This window comes from Gavialis gangeticus, unplaced genomic scaffold (genome assembly GCF_001723915.1).
Source record: "Gavialis gangeticus isolate Ggan-Ray unplaced genomic scaffold, GavGan_comp1, whole genome shotgun sequence".
Classification (NCBI taxonomy): domain Eukaryota; kingdom Metazoa; phylum Chordata; order Crocodylia; family Gavialidae; genus Gavialis; species Gavialis gangeticus.
In genome coordinates, this window is record NW_017729032.1 from 12,321,144 (window position 1) to 12,343,470 (window position 22,327).

The 22,327-nt window shown below is 41.0% G+C and overlaps 1 protein-coding gene across 5 annotated transcripts in view; it reads right to left on the minus strand.

Moving 5' to 3' along the window:
- Window positions 1-988: 988 nt before the first annotated feature.
- Window positions 989-22,327, minus strand: part of SYTL2 (synaptotagmin like 2) — a 74,506-nt gene continuing 53,167 nt past the window's right edge. For 2 of the 5 annotated variants that reach the window (XM_019524613.1, XM_019524617.1), the window contains exons 9-20: window positions 21,603-21,704; window positions 20,199-20,252; window positions 18,734-18,781; window positions 17,395-17,489; window positions 12,449-12,568; window positions 11,060-11,229; window positions 9,913-10,015; window positions 8,759-8,929; window positions 6,630-6,708; window positions 4,252-4,351; window positions 2,826-3,031; window positions 989-2,367 (exon numbers count right to left, since the gene is read on the minus strand). In XM_019524613.1, coding sequence (XP_019380158.1) covers window positions 2,222-2,367; window positions 2,826-3,031; window positions 4,252-4,351; window positions 6,630-6,708; window positions 8,759-8,929; window positions 9,913-10,015; window positions 11,060-11,229; window positions 12,449-12,568; window positions 17,395-17,489; window positions 18,734-18,781; window positions 20,199-20,252; window positions 21,603-21,704 — 1,394 coding nt within the window. In that variant the 3' untranslated portion in view covers window positions 989-2,221. The remainder of the gene's footprint in view (window positions 2,368-2,825; window positions 3,032-4,251; window positions 4,352-6,629; window positions 6,709-8,758; window positions 8,930-9,912; window positions 10,016-11,059; window positions 11,230-12,448; window positions 12,569-17,394; window positions 17,490-18,733; window positions 18,782-20,198; window positions 20,253-21,602; window positions 21,705-22,327) is intronic. The other 3 variants (XM_019524614.1, XM_019524615.1, XM_019524616.1) reach the window with 3 other exon arrangements.

Below are 22,327 nucleotides of genomic sequence, written 5' to 3' on the forward strand. Positions count from 1 at the left end.
GGGGGGGGGGGGGTGACGACTGTTTTCCCACGCTGCTGTCAGGCTGCCTGCAGGGCTTCCTGCAGAACCTCATAGAGCCTGGTGCTTTGCTCCGCGGCTGTAGGAGCAGCAAGCTAAAACTCCTTGGACAATAACAATAACCAACTGGCAAATATTTTAAATACAGACGCACTGAAAGATACCAGTCATGTCTTTTCAACACAAAATCTCTGTCAAAATTCCTTTGCACTGTATGAAATAAAGCAAATTGTAAGCTCTACAGCAAGTAAATCTCAAAACCCGCCCTTTGTTCTCCTGAAGACACTTAAAAATAATCGTTCGTTAAGCTGCCTACCCAAAAGTATACTTATATTTGCTAATTAAATTGCAGGTCATGCAAAGATAATATGAAATATTATCACAATACAGATGCAAATTTGATTTAAAATGTTTCTTAATTAAAGTTAATTAAAGAAATTTGTTTCTTTATATAAAAGGGCATTTAAAAAAGCAGGCAATTACTATGCCCTTATCTTCCTAAAATACCCATAATTGGAAAGTTAGTAGGAAGCAATATAGCCATGACTGGTGCTATGACACACTGGTGCTTTTGGGGGGAAAAAATTGTCACTCAAAATTCCATAAATCCAGAACTGGCAACCTATGGCCCCTGGGCCACATTCAGCCGTAAAGCATTTTCATGTGGCCTGCAGACAAGGGGCTTTGGCAGTGGAAGCATTCAGCAGCAGTCACTTTTCCCTGCTGCCACAGGAAAAAAGCAACAGGAGCAGCTGGGCCCTTAAGTGGGACTTAACTTGGTCAATTTGGCCTGCAACTTTAAAAGGCTACTGATCCCTGCCGTAAATTAATTTCATTTCCATTAAAAACAGCAAAACTAAGAACCCAGACATCCCAATCCCATACCTGCCCGTTCCCCTCTCCCCCTCCTCATATGTAATTTAATAAAGAGAGTTACCAGATTCTAGCTCTGCGTAATAACAACTACATACACAGATATAACACGTGCATTTATTTTGAGGACTGTAGCTTACAATACAATATGAAAATTGCATAGACTTATAAGATGTAAATATAAGATCATTTGTATTGTTTAATTAAACATTTATTCCCAGCACAATGTAGCTTTAAGAGGCTGCTTTTAGTTAAAAGCCTAGGTTTGTTGTTCTTGCCCCAGTTATATGTTCAGCTTTCTTATATTACATTCCTGTAGACCTGAGACAGTTGCTTCCTGTTGCATATGCTGTAGGTATGTTTAAGCCAAGAACATCCCAATCCCTGCTGTGTTGTAATGACACTGAAGTACAAAGTGCTTCACACACCTACAAGGCAAATCAGTCTTGGGTGCAGGCAATGAACATTTTTTAAAAATAAATATTCAATTTTACAATAATAAAACCAGTAATATAACCAAAGAGGGGGGAAAAAAAAGATTCTTCAGAGTAACATTTGAACAAAGTACATTAGAAGTCACCATTTTCATTCAGTCTCCCCAGTTTAGAGATTCGTTTAAGACTAATAACATTTGTAACACACAATGTCAAACCCTCTTCAGGACACTGATTCTTCGTACTCTGCAACCCTTTGTTCCCACTGACTTGGGCTGGAGTTGAGGGTACCAAGCGCCCTACCAGAATGAGACCAAAACCGCTACTTCATAGAAGGCTTCTAATCAATTTAGAAACTTTCACCATGGCCTGGAAATTTCAAAACAGATAGAAGTCCTTTTATGAACTATGGCTGTTACACCCTTTGCTAAGAAAACCTGAACGATGCATTAACCCACAGTAGCGAATATAAAGAGGTACCGTCCATTTATCAGCCCAGTAACAGTGCCCTGCAAATGACTCTGGAAAGAGCTGGAAAGGGTCAGATTTTTGGTTTTAATCTTCTGGCAATTTAAACTTACTGAACGAAGCACCAACAGTTTTTAGGTATTCCATTCAACTCTAAAACACACCACTGGTACCTATGCTGTCGTTTTGTTAGACCATTCTTTGTTCTTTTCATTCATTTTCAGTGAGCAAATAATGAAAAGCCTTCATGTGAAAAAAAAAAATCTGCAGGCATTTAGCAGCACAAATGAAGAACAAGACAAAAACAGCTGTCTAAAGATCTGCCACAGTATACTGTTCTATGAAGTCCACCAAGTTTCTAGCTTTATTTTATTCCTTCCCCACAACTTCCAAGATCTGTTTTGGCCATTATCAGTTACAAAATCCTCCTATTCTGTCAGCTTTGCTATCATGAGCATCCTGAGTGGTAGCGTATCTTCAACCCATGTGTTTGGAGACTTCATCATTCTTTCCCATAGGGCAGTTTCATCCAGAGTAGAATCCATCCAATCCACTTCTGTTCCGTAACTTTTACCTAGAATATTTAAACATTTTTAAAGCACTTGTTTTTCCCCACAAATGCTCTCCTCACACTTAGAGCAGAGACAACCTTCTAGAGCTGAGCAAAATCAATCCAGCAATCCTGTTCCTCATGATATCTCTGAATTCTCATGTTTGTCTATTATATGGTATGTAAGCTCATTTTGTTAGGATTCCTAACAGTAGAGAAAGTAAGCCAAATTTTTCAAATCCGAGTTCCTGAAGCAGTGGACTATTTTTTACCCATGACAAAACCTGTAGATGATCAGCACCTCTGAGAATGGAAAGTAACGCAATTAGGCTCATGCCTCCCAACACAGCTTGACCACTTCTGTCCTTATGGAGCCATGTAGTCAGTAAAATATCTGCAGGTCTGTTCAGTGATATTTTGCAAGATCAGGATTGTATTTTATAAATTAGGGATGAACAAAAAAAAAATAAAAAAGTCAGTACCTGTTCCAAGACCTATCCTGAGACCTCCCAGAAAGTGATTGACTAGTTTGTTGTGATCCCAGACGGTGAGTTCTACACAGGCTTCTTTCAGATCTTCAGGCCTAAAGCCATCATAAACCATGGTGTGGTTGAACACTGGGTTGGTAGTTTTTGCCACTGATCTTGTTTTCTGGCGGCTTTTTCTACTAGTGTCTGGCAGAATGGTACTTTGGAAAGAAAAGAAACATGGCATTTACACACTGGGCCTCACGCTCTTGTATGCAATAACATAGGTACTCCTTAACATCTTTTGTAAGAATATGCTATGGGGTACCTAAGAAAAGGCTATAGCCTAAAAGAGAAAACAAAAAACAAAAGGAAGAGAGCTCAGTAGCACAACGAGTGGGGTGAGAGAGCACCAGCTTTGAAAGGGTGACAGACTCCCGCCCCCATAGATTCAGAGATTGAAAGCCCAGAAGGGACCTTGGAAGATCATCGGGTCCACCCCCCTGCACCAAGCAGGAAAGACAACTGGGGGCCAGGCGACCCCAGCAAGGTGACTGTCTAGTCTCCTCTTGAAGATTTCCACGATAGGTGATTGCACCACCTCTGGAGGGAGCTTATTCCACAGTCTGGACGCCCTGACTGTGAAGGAGTTTTTCCTAATGTTGAGCCTGAATCGGTCTTCCAGGAGTTTGTGGCCTTTAGAAGACCCACTCTACACTGGCCATCATCATACCACCCTCCTCCCAACCCTGGGTGCTGAATGAGCGCACACTGCCTCTGAGAGAGCGTATGTGCCCGCACTCTCCGACACCGATGGAGTTGCCCCATCCTCACACTTCAGAAGACGGCCGATGGACTCGCAGGCTGTTCTGCCCAGCCAGGCAACCAAGGAGTCAGGGGGACAGAGTGAAAGACCGGAAGTCAAAAGGGAAACTCCATAGGCAGTGTGCTTGGTGAGTGGGTAAATATTGACAAAATGCTGGCAGTGAGTCCATGCCATGACAGCCGTTTAAGGGTACAGTGTCACATTAGCATCATTATGTGTGAGAACACCTACAGGCAGTTCACAAGATAACACAGAGAAATTTCAAATAGGAATTCAGAGCATCAAAAGCAGTCTGACCTGTTGTGGTCTTTCTGAGCTTTCCGCAACAGAAGAATGTATGTAGTATTTATCTAGTATCCATCTATTTAGAATTTCTCTAGTATTTATTGCAGTAAAAGAAAACCAAGTGAAAGCTAAAAGCTGGCATTTTCCAAGGGGTGCCTTGAGTCTAAAAAAGTTGAGAATCACTGGTTTATGGGATTGTAGAGATAGGACCCAGGAAGGTACCAACATATTCTTCATCTAAATTAAGAGGAAATCAATCAGAAAGGCCCAGAAAAATATTAGATTAAAAAAGAAAAGAAAAAAGGGTTTGTTACTAACGAGTCCTGTTACCATTTAACAAAAGAGTTGAGCCTGTTGCCCCTCAGAAGAGGGAGGTCGTTGCATCCCTTCACCCAGATATGAACCTCTCCTGTGGGCGAGATCTTCTTTCCTTTTAAAAGGGACAAGTAGGAGACATTTTGACATTCCCTTCCTTCAGAAATTCAAGTCTTTAGCAACAGCTGCTTTGCACATTTATAACTAAGAAGCAGTAGCAAAAGGAAGGGAGAAAGCAAGGGAAGATCATACTAAATTTACTTCAAATTTAATTTCTTCACAGTCAGAGCAACTGGAAGTACGCCTCCTCTGATCCGTGCACCAAAAACTGTGAGGAAGGCAGACCTGTCAGTTGTGACAGGCATGCTTCCCTGTTGTTTCGGCTGGACGAGGCTGCTGTATGCTTCCTTGTGCGGTCTAACCTGCCACACTCCGCCCCCGCATTGAACTTGGCTGTATGTCAATGGCGAGAGTGAAGCAGTTCCTGTCTTTTACTGCTTTCCTTTTCCTTTGTGAAGAGCGACACTGAGAAACAGTAACATTTACTTTTCCGCCTCACTTCTCGCTCCTTTGGCTCCTTCCCCTCACGATGCGATCTGGTTTTAGAACTTTTCCATCGAAAAAACACTCCTTGACCCTCTCCCACCTCCTCCCCATCTCCTTTTTGTTTATGAATCATGAAGCACAGTTTGCAATTGTTGCTTCAAGTTCCTTTTGTCCATCCTCATCCTAGACTTCTTCCATCACCTTGCACTCCCCTGAAGCTCCTCTTACAAAAAGTTCGGCAGTGACCTCCTCCAACGAAAGGTCAGAATCAGTGGACCATCAGCCACCTTCTAGAAATCTTGTCCTCCCTCGGGCTTTGTGACAGTCCTTCCCTGGTTCTACCTTTCCTAGTGCTCCTTCCCGCTGTTGCTTAGAGACTCTTCCTCGTTTCCACCACCCCCTCCCCAGCTTTTCTGTGGGTGTCCCCTAAGTGAGTCTTTCCTTAGTTCCATTCCCTTTGCTCTCTACCGGTGATCTCTGGATAAACTTATTTGCACACACAAAAATCCAGCAATATGCATGACTCACAGATCTATCTTGTTGCTGCAGAGCTGTCCCTTCTGTCCAAACTAAAATCTCAGCCTGGCTCTGACGTCTATTTCTGAATCTCATCTTGATGATTACAGGAGCCTTTTCTCTGTCCTGAACAAATGCATTCTTGCCCAATTTGTATCTTTTCAGAATGCAAAGGTAGTTTTCTCAGCTTATCCAGCTCTTTGCACTCCTCTACCAATAACACTGTCTCTAACAGGCTTTACTTTTAAGGTCCTTCGCAGCCTCTCCTGCATCAAAATCAACTTGGTTCCAATTCACCCACGCAATCAGCCCCTAGCACCCACTTACATTCTCTGAGTTTGCTTCTCACTCTTGGAAGCAGTGTGAGAAGCAAAATGAACAACTCTATGAAAAACTGCAAAACTACGTTACCTTTCAAACACTTTTGCCACCAAGCCATCTTGGCAACTATTAGGCCACTGGTATGCCAAGCTCCCTGCCTTTCATGCAGACCAATGCTATGTCTAAGTTTCCTTGCAGTCTCCCCCTCTGCCCATGTCTAACACGTCTTCTACTTAGTATCAGAAAGCTCAGGTCATTTGTTATTTACATGGAGCCCAGAAGAATAGGGACCTGGTCTAGAGCTAGAGCTCCTCATACTATATTAATGCATACAATTAATAACGTGCTTATTTTACATACACATTAGCTTTCTTGGGGCCAAAATTTCAGGTAGGCAAACATACCTGTATGTATTTACTGACAGCTAATGCTCACTGTGCGCATACACAATTTCTAGGTACATGAGCAATGGGAATTTAAATATGAATAAATTTCAGTTCAGGAAGATTCTGCTATTCTTCCATCTCCCTGCCCAACTTACCTCACAGATGGTGAGAAAAAGGGATGAATTTGTTCTTATTTAATTAAACCCTTTTCCTGCCAGCCAACTATTAACTATGAGAGAACTAGCAACCTACAGAGCATTTTGCTACAGTAAGCCATGCTCAAACCAGTAACTACTCTTTCCCACATGTGATGCTGCTCACGTTCAGTGGACTACTACTATTCATTTAGCAAGTGGGTATTTTGCCCACACAGCTAACTGCCACTGCACAGAGAAGAGGAGCCTCATTCCATGTGATCTGTTAAGTGTATAATCTTGTTTGAGTAACAGCTGTTCCTTCTTTCCCTCCTCTGTTAATAAAAACAATCTCAGCAGCCTCAAGTTCAAAACCAGCTTTACTTTGTTTAGAAAGATTTTATTTTGTATTAAAGTGCTGAACTTGACAAAAAAAGGCTTTAAAACCAACTCCCCTCCCAAATCTGCACATGAAAAAAGAAGCACATACCCCCGTCAGGTTCTGGGACATACTGGAGGGCTACTTTCATCTCTCCTCTGTTTTCTAGTTCGAGAGCTGCTGTTGGAGTCTGAAAGTAAGAAAACTCAAACTGTTCAGAATCTCATGTCACATGATACCCCCTTTCATAGCATCTCGCACAAGAAATGAATGTGAAATGAACAGGATTTGTGAAATGAAAAGCCAGCAAATTTGAATGTCCTTCAGTGCACAGCAAAAAATAGCACCTGACATGCTGCATATGGATATCAGTTACAATTTACCAGTACAAAATCTTTCAGAGCACAGTACAGGAACAAAGCATTTTACCGAAGTATTACAGCATGATGCACAGCTTCGCTGTTATGAACCTGCATTCTCTAGTCCAGGGGCGGGCAATTATTTCGGGCAGAGGGCCACTTCCTGAGTTTTGTCAGGCCATCAAGCACCACATGACAGGCAGCCAGGGGCAGATAAATATTAATTTTCTAAATTTTTTAGGGGCCCCGCGAGCCAGATAGAATGGCCTGGCAGGCCACACAGCCCATGGGCCACATTTTTCCCACCCCTGCTCTAGTCCCTCCCGTCTTGCTGTGCAGGAAAAAGACGGAATTTGAAATAAGGTATGGTAAATGGGTTAAACTTAAGAGAGGTGCATCAAACACAGCCAGATCCAGCACACAGAGCCTCTTTATCTGGCCTGCTAAACTCCCTGAAGTTGGGGCTCATGGCCGGCTGTAGAACGGGATCAGCAATTATGGGACCTCTCTCACTGGCACCAAAACCCTTCCTGTTGCTGGCACACCCACTGACTTGCTGGCCACAACAGCCACCCGTACACCTCAGGCTGGATCTGACCCATGAGGATCCTAATGGTCTAGATCTGGCCTGGGACTCCAGGTGAGTTTGACGCACATGCCTGAGACCATAGGCAGGTGACTCCTTTCCAACTATATTAATAAAACTATAGGGAGAATGGTACGTTGCCTTCAAAACATTTTCTATTCTTTTCCCCTTCAGGTGTCGAATCTAAAGTTAGAATATATGATCTCTCACGCATGAATCTTGTCTTGGGTCTGTTAAGGAACACTGAGCCTACCTTTGGCTACCATGAAAACAAAGTACCTAGTTTCATTCAATAGTGATAGGACTCTTCTTTGTGGCTGTAGGGGGCAGGAAGAACTATCGATACAAGAAAAAAAAACAACTAACTGTCTCAAATTGCAACAGTGGAAATTTAGGTTGGATATGGGGAAGAACTTTCTCAGTATGAGTGTAGTTAAGCATTGCCTAGAGGAGCTGTGAAATCTCCATCCTTGGTAGCTTTTAAGTATAAGTTAATCATTTGTCTGGAATGGTTTAGTCAGGGCTGATCCTACCCTGAGCTGAAGATTAGACTCAACTTCCTTTTTTTTAATCCCCATTTTTCTATTGTCTAACACACCTCAACCGTGTTGAAAACATAAGTAAGGAGATACAATGTTTGTTACCATACTTTCTAGGACTACTTTAATTTGAAAATGACTCATTTAGCTTTAAGTTAAATAACAATAGAGTTGCTTAAAAAAGTAAATCCAAACTAATATCTGGGTACTTTAAAAAAAATGGCTTATTTTAAGTTTTGATTGAACAGACTCAAGCAGCCTCTAAACCAAATTTTGGGTATCCATAGCACCTTTGGAACTGGTTCAACAAAACAGCCTTTTTAGTTAAACCACTCAAACTTCCTAGTACAGACATGCCATTAGATCACATAGGAAATCATTTTAATATGGAACCTACATAGATTATCTGTATGTGCAGCAGGATACAACTGATGAACTGTGCCCCCATTTGTGCTGTGTAGCATACACAGCCCAACACTTATGAAAGTCAATTTGGGTTTTCACTCCCTGGGCTGGTAGACACTTTCTGCTTCTCTTCAGAGGCATCTGACTGGGCAGACACTCACTAGAAAACCTGAAGGTCCCAGTGCCTGTCTGGAAGAAGGACCACCTGTAATTACACCACCAACAATTGGACTGGGTAGAGAGGGTGAAAAGCGAAAGGCTCCAAGTCTAGACAAATAGAAGCCTATGCTTAGAAGTTACATAGGCCCACATACACATTAGTTCATATATATAAAAAATATAAGAACTTACCCTTGGCTTAAGTGAGAACCAGTTCATCTGCTTCTTCACTCTGTCATTCCAGTCCCACGTTCCCAAATCCACCTCCACCTCACCCAGGAAACTATTGCGTCCAAACGTATCATTGTGCCAGACAGAGAGATTTAGCGTTTGGTTCTTTAAGAGGTCCTTGTCAATTTTATACTGCAGAGTGAAACAACAAAATTGGACTTTAAATAAGCCAATAATTACCCCCAGAGTCTGGGAACAATGAAACTGAAAAAAATCCAGTTGTACTAAGAAATTTGTCTCTGTTCATTTAGCAACGCATTTTCAGTCTAGAGATGCATAGGAAAGGTTCACTACTTTGCAAGCCATAGCATTTTTTTTTAGATACTTAAATTCATGTTTGGCCTAGGTTTGTGAAAACTACATAAACTGTCAGAGCTGGAACTATGGATATTTGGCTTTTCATTTTGAAAGAGATGTGTAAACGTCATTTAATCTTCAACGTTTTCTTTTGAGCTAGGTATTTCTGCTTCACACACATGGAAATTAAGTCAGACTCGGCATCAGAAGGGTCCTCAGCGTCATCTGTGCAAGATTCCCTGTTTCTAAGCTGCTCCTGCTAAATTGCAAAGCTTATGCAACAGATTAATGGCAAAACTTAGGTAGGAACGTAAGGCTTCCCAATTTATAGTGCTCTATCGAGATTGTATTTCCTTCTGGTCTCATTTTTGGAAAAAAAGCCAATTCTTCTGGTGACAACTGAGATGCAACATGCACAAGGCCAGTGAATAAGTGAACCAAAAATACTGAACATTATGAAAGAGATTGTGTAATGGGACCAGTTAACGGGGCCTCAGGATATTTTTGCCACCATCTTGCTCTGTGCCTCAGTTTCCCTTCTGTGCAAAATGAAAATATATCTTCTTTTGGGACATGTTTTGCAGTTTGTGGATGTCAAGTGCCAAGTATTAGAATTCCTTTACTGTTGTTCTTCTCATCTCCCCAAATTCTAATAACGAAGTTCTGAATCCCATGTCTCAAAGTCAAAAGGACAAATTTTACATCACACTTGAAATGCTCAGCTGCCAAGACTTGGGTCTGTTTAGAATACGAGTACTGAAATATTTGGGATTTAAATTTTCAAGATTTACACATATAGCATTTAGCTGAATAAATACCCGCAGTATTTCATTAAAGACAGGATTCACTGTTTTCTTTCTCACGGAGGTCTTCCTTTTGCCCATCTTGTATTTCTCTGGTAGCAGGTAACTTTTTACATACCTACACAATCAAAAGATGGATAAGGACTTCAAAATATCATGTAAAGCAATAAGACAATATTTTTTCTCCCAAATTGCACAAAACCCAAAATGAAACAAGTTATTTGACAGTAGAAGAACAACCCCCAATTACAATAAAGTTGGCATAACATGTTCTCCCCAGCATTCAAGTCATTTGGTATTTGCCACTTTAAGGAATTTTCTCAGTAATCAATCTAAGAATAAGCAGTAATAGTCTGTGCATTATGTAAAGTATAAATGCACACTTTCGTAACTACAGAAGGTGGAGACAAGAGAACACTGAGATCATCTTGTCCCCAACCCTTGTGAATGCAGAGTGTCTGTAAGAAGTGGTTTTATATATGTAAAACAACCAAATTCATTTAGATATGTCTATTTATGTTTTGTATCAGTGAGGCTTTGCAATTGAGAATGTTCATCTGAGCATCAAAAATGGGATTCAGAGCTCTGAATAAATTGAGCTTCCCACATTAGTCTCTGCCATGAAAGTAAATGGATCTATAGTCGCAGCGTATATGGCAGTGGTGTATATTGGCCCTACGTACCCAACTGTCTAGCACTCCAGATGCCCCACATGCCCAGATCCCACACTACTCCGTCTCAGCCCCACACACCCAACTCTGTGCATAGGGCCAGACTCTCCAGCCTCCAGGTCTACTCACAAGTTCAGAAATTTAGCAGCGGGGGAGTGGCAATTAACACTGCTACTGCTCCCCTGCTGCCAATTTTTTAGACCTATAAGGACTCCACAGGCCAGAGGACATGGCTCCATGGGCTGGGGGTACAGCATCCCCAGTATATGTGATTTCTGACCTGTGCAACGGATGCACCTTTGTTTTCTCTACACTCTGTAAAGTCAAGCAACCAATCAAGATAGCAGCTTATGCGCTCTTAAGGAAGCTTACATTTGTTGTTGTTCCCTAGCCAAGGTAATGGTAATACTGACAAAGAGATTCAATTTGCTGTTTCCACACACAACAGTGAAACTTGTCTCAGCAAGAACTGCAACCACGATTACACTTACGGGTCTGAACGCTGCTTCTTAACATCTGCAATTGCCAAGTCTTTACACTGACAAATAAAAACATGGAGCTCCTTCAGCTGTTCTACATAATCTATAGCAAACTGAATGTTCCCTTTCACATCCACATTGCCAAAGTCTCCACTGTAGATGCTCATCACACTTCCGCTCACCTGTACCACGCAAAAGGAAAACATTCTTAGTTCTTAGTTTTTGTTTCTGGTCAGATATGTGTTACATTATCAGAATGCAAAATGTTTAAGTTCAGAGAAGAAATTCACCTGTACAGAATTCAGAGACAGTCAAGAAACAACTGCACTAAACCCATGTTTAACCATAACAGACTTTAAGCAATCCAATGAGAAACAGTATCCATTTTTTAAGTTTTTATTATAAAAGAAAACTGATGTTTAAAAGACCCTGAAAAATCCCAAGCAAAATGTAAGTGCAAACATATTTACCAACATATTTCCATAGAAAGAGACCCCACCCCCTATACAGTGTTCTTTAGTTAAATGCTTTTGGTAACTGCCTCTTTAGCCATTCTTCCCCACAGAAAGTGGGACAGGTACTATGGGGATAAGCACTGTATGCATGCCAAAAATAGAAGAGAAGGGAAAAATATGCAGTGTGTCTACATGACAGAGGTGGATGGAAAGGAAAAGGAGAGGTACAAATAAAGAGATATTAAAAAGCCATTTATCATTCAAATCCCTTTTTTAAAACTCTCCTTTGCTATGAGGCCAAGGCTAAACTCAATGATTTTTGAGCTGCCAGTGTGCTGATAGCATTGTTAATCATTCTAACCAGCTTCCTGGTGCTTTCTGTACCCTTTTCCCACCCCCATCTATCTGGGCATGTCATCTCTGACCTTTTAAGCTGCAAAGTCTCTAGGTAGGAACAACTTTCTTCTGCATGCTTATAGCACCTTATGTCATTTGGGTTCTGGCTACTGTACCATTTCCCAAACTGTGGCCATAGCAAGCAAGTGTCCTGTGGATCAGCTGTCCCTCCACCACCACCATTTTTCAGTTAAAAATTCTCATAAGAGCACATGGTGGGTCACAAGAAATTGAGGGCTGACAGATGACTTTTTCCAAAATATTTGGAAACCACTGGACTAAGGCTCCTAGATGTTACAGTAATATGAAAAGTAATTTCACTCAGTAACAATAAAAGGTATTTGTAATGCCATAATCCTTTTAAAAAAAATAAACATATAATTTGTTACATTTACACGCTGCCTGAAGTCAAAGAAATAGAGCATCAAACAACATTAGACTGATACAACAGGGATGGAAGGCTACAGAGAAAGATACAAAGGAATTAGAGTGATACAGACAAGACTAGCAAAAGCAAAGTGCCATTAAAACAAAGCTTTGGTTTACATACAGAAGACAAGGATGCCATGCCAGAGGAACTGCTAAGATTGGTTAGAGAGCTGGGGCTCTTCTTGACTTTGCCAAAGGAATAGCTGCTTTCTGATGCTGTATCTGTCTCTCTGTCATCACTCTACAAAACATCACACAAAGAAAGTCTGTGTATGCACTTAGTCACAAGGAACATCTAAAAAAGTGTCGGAATTTTAAAAAGCAGATGTGAAAATGCTGGGAGTCAGTGGATACCAGGAATCGCATGCCCTAGTGGGTACTGCATACTTCCTTAAAGTAGGTCATGTTGCTTTTTTTGCATGCAGCAAGTTAAATTTTGCCAAAACAAGAATAGGGTAAAGGGACATTTTCCGATGAAAGCCGGGCATTTTTAAAAAAACTGCTACCTGGTTAAAAATCTTTATCAATCTTCACAGAAGGGGCAAAGTAAAAAATATTTTTACTCTAAGCATGAACAATTGCAGTAGAAAGTTTCACTTTTTCCAGTATACTGAAATTATCACAATTCTAGAAAGTTTAACCAATCCCCGTATACTACGTGCTGTCATGTCTCACTCATCTCGTAAAGTAGCCATCGTGCTAAAAGAGAATGAAAGGCAATCAATGGAAGATGCTCTGATGACTGGTTGCAATTATGAAAAGAATTTGTTGCAAGAGAGGAAGCACAGCCTAGCAGTTACATCAAGAAATACGCATTTTGCTGTACTCAGCCACTCTTTGGCCACACAATAACAGCCACCTTGCCTATGTTGCTGTTGTGTAACAGGGAAAACAATGTCTGCCCACTTCTGTAAACTCCCCTGGAAATTCCTCTGCATGTCACTGTATAAAATATAACCAACTCCAACTGTGGGCCACATGGGAATATACAGGTTTAGTGAGAAAAATTCCCTGTCCCCTTCCCCCTCCCCTGTGGACTTTTGAAATTCTGAGCTGCTCCCACCTCAGACTTCCCATCAACATTGATTAGGAGAAGAGACTTAAATTAAAACAACTGTGGGTTCAAAAAGTTAATATTTTCTAAAAATAAATATAGAATGGTCAAACAGCACTTGACTCGAAGTGTTTACAGATGAAATAAATAGAACTAGGCTGAGTGATGTGCCTAAGGCCACACAGCAAGCCAGTGGCAGAGGAAGGATTCAACCCAATGTCTCCTCACTCCCAGTCCTGTCTTTAATCCACTTGACAATGCTTGGTCTTTCACATGGCTGTATCAGACCTAGGAAATATCCAAGGAGCAGCTGCAAGTTAAGCAGAGATAGTTATCAAATGTACTTGCAAGTGTATTTTGTGAAGGCAACATACACCTGTGTTTTAAAAGCTTAGTTCAGTGACAAATTGCTGCTCTTTGTATTTGGAGTACAGGTTATTTTTTTGGACAGTCAGCCTTCATTTACCATAACGGTAAGAAACTAATACCAAAATATATGGTACAAACATTGGAATGACAAAGCATTACAAAAATAAAAATGTGGAATTATTCTTTTATAATTAGTCCCAGAGATGGGCTGGAATAGGCAATAAGGATCTACTCCATGTTACCTGTGTGTAGTCAACCTTGATCACCGTTTTAGCTATCAATGTGCATTATATAATCATAGTTTCACATGACAAGAATGCACATAGTGATGTTACCAAAAACTAAGAGATGCTAAGTGTTTTGGCTGGTTTCAATCTTCAGTTTCTAGGTTTTTAATAGGCCTCATATCATTTGAGATTTCTCTCAGCATTTCTACAGACTGTGGCCATGAAAGCCTTCAAATACTGCAATCTGCATCATATACCTCATGCTCCTAGAAATGTATTTTAAATTGAAATGAGCTGTGAAAGTACGTGTAAATTTGACAGCTTTTAAATAAAAAGGCTAAACATTGGCCATTTGATATGCATTGTTTTTAAGGGTGAAATGAGATGGAGGCTGTGTACATACAGTTACATAATCTAGGAGAATTCCCCCACATTTGTTCTCCTGACAGAGAAAATTACTGGGAAATGCCTGAACAGACATTCGACGCTGAGCCCCTGCAGAACAAAGAGCTTGCAGTGCCGACGCTGTGCAGTGCCTCTCTCCAGCACGATGTGGGGATTGTGAAGGGGGATGTTCTGTTCTCTGCTAAGCTGGAGCAAAGTCAAGTGAGCAAAGCTGTCCCCTGGCAGGGTGGGGGGTGAAAACCTTGGGCCGGAGGATGGTGCTGTGGCTTCTCAGAAGAGAGCACGTACAGACATTCATTTTCCTGGGAGTGATTGTTCCCAGGTTATTTTTCTCCTGAAGTGCTCATTATTGCTCTAAGAGAAAAATCACAAACATCTGTACACTTATGGTTTCTCCTGGGTCAGCAGGAATTCTCCTGGGAGAAACTGAGTATCTGGACATGGCCAATGTATTTGAGGCTAAGCCTTATTTTATTTCTAAAACATTGGGGCTTGTGTGACAGGGAGCCCAGGGCTCCTGCTACTTGCAAGAAGAGACGGCCCAGGGAGATTCCCCAGGTGGAAGGGAACACTGCACCTACTGAGCTGGCTGCAGGGAAACAGGCAGCCAGGGGCCAGAGACTATGAGTGCCTATTGAGGAGCCAGTTGCTCTGCAGTATGACAATAGGACAGAGAAGGCCTGAGCAGCAGAGTGCCTGTGGCAGAGCTAGCAGCTCTGTGATAGTACAATAGGGCAGAACCTTGCTTGGGGCAAGGAAGGCACTGCTACCAAGACTAGCACAGCAGCTGCAGGCTGCCCTGGAGACTAACTAGTAGAGGGAAGTGGAAGTACCAGTGGCAGCTGGGGAGCCACATGACCTGCAAGGGCAGGGCTTAAGAACTGTACAAGCCCAGCACTTGAGCTAAGGAGGGCCTGCAAGCAGCCAGGGAAGGAGCTATGCCATGAGAGGACTATGACCGACTGGGATCTGCTTGACATGAGGATTGCAAGTAGGGAATAAATGTCTGACTGCCTGGCTGGAGGGAAAGAGAGGGTTACACAGCCAGTAGGCTTAGAGCTTGTGCTGTAGCCAGTATGCTAATGTTTTTGTTATAGTTATACCGGTGGACTGGACCGAGCCCCCCAGGCAGGGCACATGCTACAGTACAGCCCAAGAGGGGCAGAGCCTTTAGAGGGCAAGACCGGATGGGCAAAATACAACTCGCTAAGGGATTTTATCCAGTCCACAGTGGGCCCCTTGGCCCTGCCCAGCCCAAGCATGGCATGTGCAGCTGGTCCCACTGCTCCCAGGTGCACAGTAGGGCTGGGGCAGTGCAGTAGCTGGACTCTGCTTCCCAGCAGTGGCAGCTCCTTTCGATTGCCACTACCAGTATCACCGCTGCCGCCACCTCCACTGGACCCAGCCCCATTGCTTGGGCACCCTGGCCCATCTGCCTCACACCCACCACCGGGGCACCAGATGGAGCAGGCAGGCTGGGTCTCCATGGAGATCAGCCCGGGACCAGTTGGGCAGGGCACAGTCAACCAGGCAGATAGGATGGGGCCACAGGCCAGGAATGGATGGGCCAGAAAAGCCAGAATTAGTGTCTGAAGGGAAACAGAGACAGATGGGGGGGGATGCAAGGAGCCTGTAGGCTTCAGGAAGACAAAGGCTCACTCTGGGACCCTGGAGCAACTTCCCTTTTCTCCATATAAAGTATTCACAGCAAGGAGTGGCAGGCAAGAACAAAGAAGGAGGGTATCCAGAGAGCTGGAGCAGGGCAGGATTCACAAGACAACCAGGGGACATCATGGCTCCCCCTGGGACTCAGTCCTGCTACAGCTTGGATTTTTTTTTTTTAATTTAAGAATTGACAGTTCCTTTGAGTAGCAAAAAAGTTATCCCGCCTTTCTAGCCTGACCAGTAGCATCCCTTGCCTCAGTGTAGGTCCTCTTGTTTCACTAAGGGTCCTCCCTAATTCTGACAAGTTTTAAATTTGTTTTTGGTGATTTAGCCACCTGATGACCAATAACTGGCATCCTCAAAAACATGCCAAAAAGTTTGAGCTATGGGTCATTTGAGTAGCTAGTGTTACAATATCAGCAATAAACAACTAGGCAGGAGATCTCTCTTTTCTTTATTCCAAAGTACATTAAGCCTCCAAACCAAAGGTCCAGGTTTGATCATTTCAGGTATCAGAAGCAGAATGACTAGAATGACTAGTCTAATCTTTTTTTTTTTAAAGTTCTGTTTAAAAACTTTTTGAAAGTTCGGTTTAGATTAAAATTCTAAGAAAATAACTTACTTAGAGCTCAGCAATGGCTTCACTAATTCTACAACATGCTGAACTCCCCAAAACACTTCCATAATTGTCCCAATGGGAACCCAGCCAGCCACCAACAGAAAGTCCTTTCCATACTTCATTGCTCAGGGAAAAACAAACTCTGCTCTCTCCAAAAGCTGCCAGCCAGATACCTTTTGCAGCATTCCTCAAAGGTACAAAATGCAGTATTTTCTGGAGTAGGAGAGAGATGGTGAAGCAAATTCCAGAGTCTGTGCTCTCCCAGAAAGAGGTAGTTAGCCACATTAATCTGAAGCCACCCAGTCAGCATGAACATTATTATTGTTGTTATTATTATCACCATCATTAATAATAATGTTGTTGTTGCTATAAAGGGGATCCAGCTTATGTTCCTTGTTGACTTCAACTATGGCAAAATGGCCTGAGGAGAGAGGCAATTTCATTCGGACACATGATTCTTGGGTCCAAGCTAAATTGATGTTCACCAATGATTTGATATTTGCACTCAGGGGTTGGCCTACATGGTGCTTATAACTGCCTCCGAGGACTGACATAAATTTTTAAAAAATTATTCTAGGAAAATTCTTCAGCTGCACATCACTGATCCAATGACAAGCTGAATTGGAAGGCCTGAAAATCTACTACAAAGCAGAGGTAGAAAAGCATGTTAAGTAGAGGAGGAGTAAGTTTTAGGGTCTTTTTTTCCCCCCAAAAAAGTTGGAACTTACCTCTTCTTGTAGAAATGCTGGTACCGACTTGCTCAGCCTTTTAACTTTTTCAGGATTTGAAAACTGGTTATCAGGTTTTGAAGGCACTGTGGAAACTGAAGAGCAGCAATCAAGTTTCAAATATACTCGGGGTTCTGGCATTAGCAAGAACTAGGTCCCAGTAAGCAAAGCTTAGGATAATTAGTCTGGACAAAATGCACCAACATGCTCATGCTGCAACATAACATGTAGACAAGATCTCATAGATTTGTGGGATTTTAATACCAGCAGCAACTATTAAGATCATCTAAATTTGATCTTCCTCATAAAACAGGCCACAGAACCTCCTTGAGTAGATTATGCCTTACATATTAGTAAATATGAAATGCTGCATCTTTTATAATATACAAATCTAGGCACTGCCTACATTTTGACCAAAGGAGTTATAGTTTAACTGGAAAATATTTTCAAAGTCTGCCTGATAATATTTGTATTTCTGATTTTCTTCTGGAACAGAGCTGGGAGCTAAACTCTTTCAATGTTAACATGGGTATTACAAAGTAGCTAAGAAAGTAGAACCACACACTCTATTCTTAATATTGAATCAAAAAAGCTAAACCCTGCCCTCCTATACACAGTTAGTTACATTTATGTCAAAGGGTCACTTGTGTAAAATGGACAGGATTTAGTTCTAGACCATACTGAGCTTCAGGATGCCCTTACCATGTGGTATCTTGACTTATGATCTCAGCTTTTAAAATATATATTTTTAGTGATATATTTCTCTTCTAAATGATGAGTTTGAGTCATCACACAAAGCTGAAATATGGGAACTAGTTTTAAAAATGCCAATTTGCATGAGGCCAGTTTTCCAGTCTTTTATACCATGACCATACAAGGAGCCCCATCTCATATGAACCCCAGCACCAGTTTAAACTTCTCAGGTTGACGAGCCCTCACATTTTCAAGATGCACTAATTCCTTTCACTGTGAAAAATCACACTCACTGTCCCAGGACAAAGTGCTATTCTGATAGCATGCCCTATGCAGGCAAAATGCATGCAAGATAAATGCAGGCAAAATAGTCCAGAAACTGTAAGCCTTCCTAAAGATTAATACATGAGCAAGCATCACAAGAAAGCCTATCAGAAGTCAAGCACTTTCAATCCCACTTTCCTCAAGAAACAAAATGTACCTTGTGTACACTGAAAACAAAATATTATCAGTGAGTTGTGAGTTTTGTAGGGCACAGGCACTTAGTGGAGACTGACTACTAATTAACTGATATTAAAAATAGGTTTAAAATTATGTCAATGAAGAATTATATCCTTTTGTTTGCTGGAGGGATCCTATTACTCACTTCCGGGAACTTTTTCATTTTTCTCTTGTTGCTCATCTGTTTTCTGATCTGTTCAGAATTGCAACATTGAGAATAATACATCTGTCATTGAGTAGAAGAACTAATCAGGCACGGATAATAGCAGAACCAACAGATTTTATACATGAAAGTCAAGATCATCCTTTTGTCCTTCCTGCAATCATTAGACAAGATTTCCAAGATGCAATACAATCCCTTATTGCATATATCTATATCTACATACACACATATATATGGTTTTTCCTCTTTCAAGAATCTGGACCACAATGGCAATTGGAGTTTATAGGCTTTAAGGGAAGCCAAAGAATTACAGGTGGGATTTCTAAAGAGTTTAATACTGACATGACTCTCTGCACTGAAAACTGACAATTTGGCCAAGTGCCAAACACTGCTAAAAAAATCGCACCTTAAATGGGTATTTTTGTCAGTCCTCAAAACTGGCTTGTGCACAAGAGTAATTTTCCTACTTGGGAAGAAAAAGTTACGTCTTTCAGCTAAATGATCAGATACAAACATACTTAGCACAGTTTCCTTTTCCTGAAACCCATTACTTTATATCCCCATTTCAGAAGAACACTCAAAAAGTTAAGTGTGTTATTTCAGTGGACAGCAAGACATGGGCCAAAAAAGTGCCACTACAGACTAACTACAAACATGCAGAAACCTCCATAAGAATAAACAGAGCTTTTAATGACTAATTCTAGAACTGTGATGTCACTGTACTGCAACTTAACAGGAAAAAGCAATATGTTACATACCACCATATTGTGTGTCAGCATCTCAGTGTAATCTGGTCATTTTTTCTGTGTACATCTTGAAGTACTGTATTCTTAAACAAGTTTTGTTTTAAAATTTGGAACCTGTAATGATCCCATCTCCACCCACACACTCAAGGATATAAATGAGAATTTTATACGTGTAACTGATACAGAATTTAGCTCGTACAATGCAGGTTAAGTCAGGAAATAGTCTGTATCAACAGCAGCTAAACCAGTGAATCATTTGATATCTCAGAGCAAGTGATTCTATTTTGTTGGACTGAGACAGTGATGCACACTGCCAACAATTGAAGGTGTTGACCGAGACATTCTGGCTAGTGTTTTAAGTGATCACTAGGGATCGTCCTCCAGTGCAGCATGTAACCATACAAATATATTTTAGGGGCCAATTCTGCACAATGTGGAATGACTGTATCATGTGCCCATATTATACACTGTTAAATGGCACTAAGTGTTTCATAATAATGGTGGGACATAATATAATGCCAACACGTTACTTTGAAATAAAAACAGATCTAGAGAAATGCTACTAAAATATTCAAATCATGCAAAATTTTACTAAGTCTACAGCAACAATGCAATCCTTATATTTGACAACTTTTCTACTTTTAAGTGGAGGACACTGGAAATGAATAGTATTCTCATGCAGACACAAATAAGATATTTACCATCTTCAGCACTAAGAACTAATTCTTCTCTCGGAATATCTACTTTTCCTGTATCTGCACAGGGAAAAAGTAAAAGTAAAACACGGTTAGAAATATCTGTTCAAGGTAGCACAGATTACAAGCGGCAACCACAGAGCTTAGAAAGATTAAAGTAAAAAAAATGAAAGCCACATGCAAGGTTAAATGCACAAAGAGATGCCTTCCAAAAGATAATTTCTACTTGGCTGATGAACTTATGCACTATAAGGGTAGTTCTTGTCAGTGGTAATGCAGTGTAAACCAATATATTGCAGCGCTGTTCCTGAGCAGTGACAGCTAGCTATGGGCACATATTGGCATCATCATAAAAGGGCTCTTATGCCTTTATTTCAAATATGTAAAATATCTGCAATAGCCTACACCGTCCCAAATATTTAGATCTACTCACAAATAATTTTCATTATATTAAATTTTATATGTTGACATGTTAATTATTGGGCATAATGGGGAAGATGAGATTTTGAAAGATTCACAGCCCCAAACACAGGTTTAAGCATATTTGACTGCATAGTTTGAATACGAACTCAAAGCTAAATGCGTTGTTGGTATAAGTAGGCAAAATTTTATTGAAGTCAGACTTACTCTCACATACAAACCCCCATTAATTTTTGTGCCAAACCTTGTGTGTACATTAACAGAGGAGAGTTCCCCTGTTGGGTATTTGCAAATCCCCTTACTTTATAAAGTATTCTGTATGCAAAGCCATGCTAACACAGACCAGTTTCAAGATTGGCTTCTTGGAAGAAGTCTGCTGCATAGACCAGGTCCCACTTAGAAAAAGAAAAAAATCACCCCCCCCACCCTTCCATAAATATAGTAACTTATTTGTGAATAGATCTGGCAAAAGAAAAACTTAGAATACTTCAAGGAGTCTCACAAAAATATGAGTTCAATCTCTCAGTCTAGAAGAATGACATCTATAGTTTAACCTTTAAAAAGTTTAAAGCTTAAGTCTTCTTACTTATACAAATTAGCACAATGGTGACATCAAGAAGAGCTATCTTCACTTTCCTATTCAGTGCCAGTGCAGATGTAATTGTTAAGATGGCTACAAGAATGGCAGAGAAGAGACAGAAAAAGGCATGCCTGTCTTAAGCACACTACAACTGAGACTTGCTTTTATATTAAGATGTGGCAGCTGGCAATGACATTCAAAATGGACATGAAGTACTGCAATACTACTTCATAGAACGTACTATTTTGTTTTTCTCTGTCCTTCATCATATGCTTATTCTGAGAATAGTTTTTCTGCCAAATCCCATTGTTGGGGTATGAAAGCACAAGTGATTGAAGATGGATGGAGAGCTAATACAAGCACTTTTAAGCTTAGGGGCATGGAAGACAGCAGACAAGCTTTGTGCTCACTTGATGTGGCTGATGAAATATCCTCTAGACTTTTGGAAGGCATTTTCCTATCTGCACTCCTTTTCAAAGCCATCAAAACAGGATTTAATTCTTCTTCTGAACCTGTTACAAGACAAAATACATGAACACTGCACATACAGACAGATATGCCTTTAGAAACGAGTTACTTAAAACAGCTCATGATTTCACAATGAAGATGCATTAAATCCTTACCAAATCTTTTCAGGTCTTGACAACTGCTTAAACAAGAAGTCAAAGAAAGTAGAACTAGAATGATGGATTGGACAACTCAAGATTATTGAACAAAAGTGCAGGTGGTATAGACAAGTGGGATGGTTGTCATTCAATTTAATAGCTGATGCTACTTAGACAATTCCTGGAACAAGCTTTATTTTGAAAGTTGACGCATGAGACTGGTATGTCAATGTTATAGTTAGAAATGCTGCCTTGAAACAAAACAGAATGAACTGAAATTGCATCAGCTTTACAGTGTTAGGGGCAAAGTTTTAGGCCCTGATACACAACTGTAGGGTCTCCATTGATCTCAACAGGAATTGCTGATTCCCTACACAGGCACGTATTACAAGCTAGTCCCAATTCAGAATAGCACAAGTAAGATTCCTCCCGACTCAGCTGTGTCCACAAATAAAACAAGAGTTTAACCAGAGAGAGCATCAGTAGTGTTGTGTGTCAGCTCTGCCAACAAGGGACTAGCTGCGTTCTTG